General features: G+C 34.9%; 2 protein-coding genes across 2 annotated transcripts in view; one reads left to right on the top strand and one right to left on the bottom strand.

The window, feature by feature from the left end:
- The window catches only part of LOC109541261 (biotin--protein ligase), a 53,728-nt gene that overhangs the window by 33,719 nt on the left and 16,393 nt on the right, over positions 1 to 3,616 (top strand). The window contains exons 2-6 of the mRNA XM_019910066.2: positions 1,873 to 2,203; positions 2,269 to 2,433; positions 2,579 to 2,732; positions 2,796 to 2,946; positions 3,003 to 3,166. Of these exons, the coding sequence (XP_019765625.2) occupies positions 1,994 to 2,203; positions 2,269 to 2,433; positions 2,579 to 2,732; positions 2,796 to 2,946; positions 3,003 to 3,166 (844 nt within the window). The 5' untranslated portion in view covers positions 1,873 to 1,993. The remainder of the gene's footprint in view (positions 1 to 1,872; positions 2,204 to 2,268; positions 2,434 to 2,578; positions 2,733 to 2,795; positions 2,947 to 3,002; positions 3,167 to 3,616) is intronic.
- Positions 1 to 3,616, bottom strand: part of LOC109541262 (microtubule-associated proteins 1A/1B light chain 3A) — a gene marked incomplete at its 5' end in the record, with an annotated part of 53,406 nt that overhangs the window by 18,888 nt on the left and 30,902 nt on the right.

The raw sequence follows: 3,616 nt of genomic DNA on the forward strand, positions 1-3,616 counted from the left end.
TTTTTTTTTTTTGAAATATCGGGAGAATGGTTCGATGTATTTTAGTGAAACTCGCTGTGAATTTGTTCTTATGTAAGACTCATATTTTGATGAAACAATCGAGTTCAACCGTTTTGGACAAGTGGTGAATTCTTGAGTGTCGTGGTACAAAAACTATTGGCGGATGAAATCAACTCATTTTTTTTAGGTTGATGCACTAATTATTTGTTCACAATTTTGTGCTCTTTGTAACATCTTGTAGCATTCATAGTTTTTGCGTAAAAAAATATGTCTGTTTTCTAGACCCTTGCCAATGTTAGACATTTACTGCAAATATGCGCGCGTAAACGCATACGCTTTCACGCAAATTGTCTTCGCAAAACCCTAATACCTTGACCATGTCGGTAACTGCTTCATTAGAAAAGGTAATTCAAAACGAATTTGTGAGATTGATTGACAATGATTTTATGCCTCGTATCACGATATTTGCAGTTAATGTCTAACATTGTTAAGTGGCAAGGAAACAGAAATATTTTTTTTGCAAAACCTATGAATACTACAAGATTTTACAAAGAGCACAAAATTGCGAATAAATCATTAGTGCATCAACCTAAAAAAAAAAGAGTTGATTTCATGCTCCAACTAAAAAGTTCTGGTAGTTTTTGTACCACGACACTCAAGACTTCACCACTTGTCCAAAACGGCTGAACTTGATTGTTTCATCAAAATATGAGTCTTACATAAGAACAAATCCACAGCGAGTTTTACTAAAATACATCGTACAATTCTCCCGATATTCCAAAAAAAATATTTTTTTGAAGAACTTTGACCATCAATAGCAGAGGAGCCAGACATTTTTTGTTAATAAAAGTTAGGTCAGTTCGTTTTCTTTTGGTCCAAACAATATCGCAGTACCCTTTTGATCATGAGCTTACGGGACACCCTGTATTATAAGTTGTTCAAGTGTTGTCAATTTTTCTGTAAACAATAATAAAGTCTGTTTTTGAACTCTTCCCTAACATTTCAGAAAACTTCACCGGGAAGTGACCGGCATTCTGCTACAATTCGACTTTTAAGTTCATCAATATCAGTAGGTTGTGTTTTATAAACCATGGCCGCCAGATATCCCCAAAGAAAAAGGTCTAAGGGTTTTCGATCCGGTGATCTTGGAGGCCATTCAATTGGTCCCCTACTGCCAATCGATCTATCCGGGAATATCTCATCAATGTCAGGGAGAGTTCGAAAATAGAGTTTATTATTGTTTACAGAAAAATAGACAACATTTAGAACAACTTATAAGATTATGCGTAAGTAAGGGTTTTATTGTAAAATAATCAATAAATCTGAAATTAATTGTTTAAACTAGATTTTCTTCCTGTCTGGAGTTCTGGTAGTTTTTGAACCACGACACTCAATAATTCACCACTTGTCCAAAACAGATGAACTCGATTGATTCATCAAAATATGAATCTTACATAGGAACCAATTCACAGCGAGTTTCTCTAAAATACATCGTACCATTCTCCCGATATTTGAAAAACGAAAAATTTTTTGAAGCACTGACCATCAATGGCAGAGGAGCCAGATATTTTTGTTAATAAAAGTTAGTCAGATCGTCTTCTTTTGATCGAAAGAATATCACAGTACGCTTTGGATCATGTGCTTACGAGACACCATGTGTAAGGTAGTTTCCTGAGACAATCGTACAATTTGAATTAAATAATTAAAATAAACATGGTCACGTGTCGGACGCATACCTACAACCTACACACAGCACATTACATGATGCGGTTTAAATTGGCCATTTGGTTAATGGAGTTCATAAATGCATATTTTAATTTTTGCAATATTATGTACTTGCTTTGTTAACGATGGAACCATTCTGTTTTACAGACTACGTGGTGAGCAACCAGAGCAGAATGGTAACCATTTGCAATGCTTGAAATAATTCGATTATAAATATTCCTGCCCTTCTCGGTGTGGATAACTGAGGATCAAACCTGATAAGAAAAAAATGATTTTAACCTTGTACTACATGTATGCGACTTTACTTCAATGGCGGAAGCTCGGAGCCCTGAAGAATAAGTTGAGCGGGACTCTAAACAGCAATAACTCTTTGCTAGTATGCGACGAGTCCGTTATTTTTGATACTAGACGAACTAGAAGCATTGAAAATTTGCTGTTTAGACAGGATAATCGGATTGGCGTCACTGTTGTACCTAAGGTAAGAAGGTTCTCTATAAGATCATAAAATAAACTCTATAAGTTCTAAACAAACTCGATTTTCAGCAAAGAATAAACTTATCTTCGCATTGGCTGTACTTTCCAAAAGATTCGAGATATTTTCCGATATTTTTTAAGCCGAATAGAGCACCAATATACAGTCCTAAACTATACGTTTTGGTCCAGGCTGTTTTGGAGGCTTACAAGAAACATGATGCTGAAATATTGCCGGTAAGTGACTCTTTATAGTAAAGCTATAGCACTAAGGCCCAGTTGTACAATGTAAGTTTAACCTTCTATCTAGGCTTCTTGACATATTTTATAAATAGAGCATAGTCTTAATATAGTATCTAATCATATGACTGACTTTCTGCAGATAGAAAACTTCGGAGAATTAGTTGCATGGAAAGTGACAGACCATTTCGAAGCCATCCTAAAGACAGATATGGACAAACTAGCCAAGTTGATACATTGCTTTTCGCAATCTGATTGCGACATTAATCACGAATTGCAACTTGTAAAAATTGAAAGTATGTTTGGAAAATTATAATAATTCTGATTTTTAACTTAAGCAAATTGTATTCTCTCAACAGCAATTGAAGTAGATGGCATCGCAAAAAGAATAATCTACGACAGACAGTTCTCTACCGAGGCTACACAGAAATATTCCCTGGCTCCTGTGCATTGGCAGAATTTTGTTACAAACGTAAAGGATTTATATTCTAAGATTCGAGACGCTACTAAGTAGGTTTTAGACTTCAATTTTGCCACAAGTTGATACTAAAAGGGTATTGTTTCAGTCCAAAAATTACCATTGATAACGGCACTCCGAAACCAGAAGAGGTGAAAATTGTCCCAGTTTCGGAAGTAAAACCGATCAAAAAAGATAAAAAGTTAACTGAAGAGAAAAACACTCTTGACGTCAATTGCTCGGATTATAGACGACATAGGAGTACAGAGCACAGTAAGTAATGATCATTGCATATTTATAAACACTTTTTAAAATGTTAAACTTGGTTGAAACAACTTATTGCTTAAATGGCACTTCAGGGGGATTCAAAATTGGCGTCATTCCTCTGGAGGTGTTGTCTGGCGCTGTTATAGGAGTACAGAAAAAATAGTAAAATAAATTAATTGTAATTAAAAACTGAGGAATTTGCAAAAAACTATATCAGAAATACGGCAGCAATGTTTTTCAAGGTAATCTGCCTAATTAACATTGCGCAAATACTTGTTGCTTCGTAATTATTTAAAACTCCGGTAACCATGCAATTATACAGACTGACAATAAGATAGACAAGGATAAACGGTAAATTCAACAAGATTTGTTGACGAAATGTCAACCTGTTCTCATAACCTCGAATATCGGTGTTTAAAAATAAACCATACAACACCAAACATTTGAATGGTTAAC

This window comes from Dendroctonus ponderosae, unplaced genomic scaffold, assembly GCF_020466585.1.
Source record: "Dendroctonus ponderosae isolate FM_Combo_2020 unplaced genomic scaffold, Dpon_F_20191213v2 Dpon_F_20191213_4, whole genome shotgun sequence".
NCBI classification, from domain to species: Eukaryota; Metazoa; Arthropoda; class Insecta; order Coleoptera; family Curculionidae; genus Dendroctonus; species Dendroctonus ponderosae.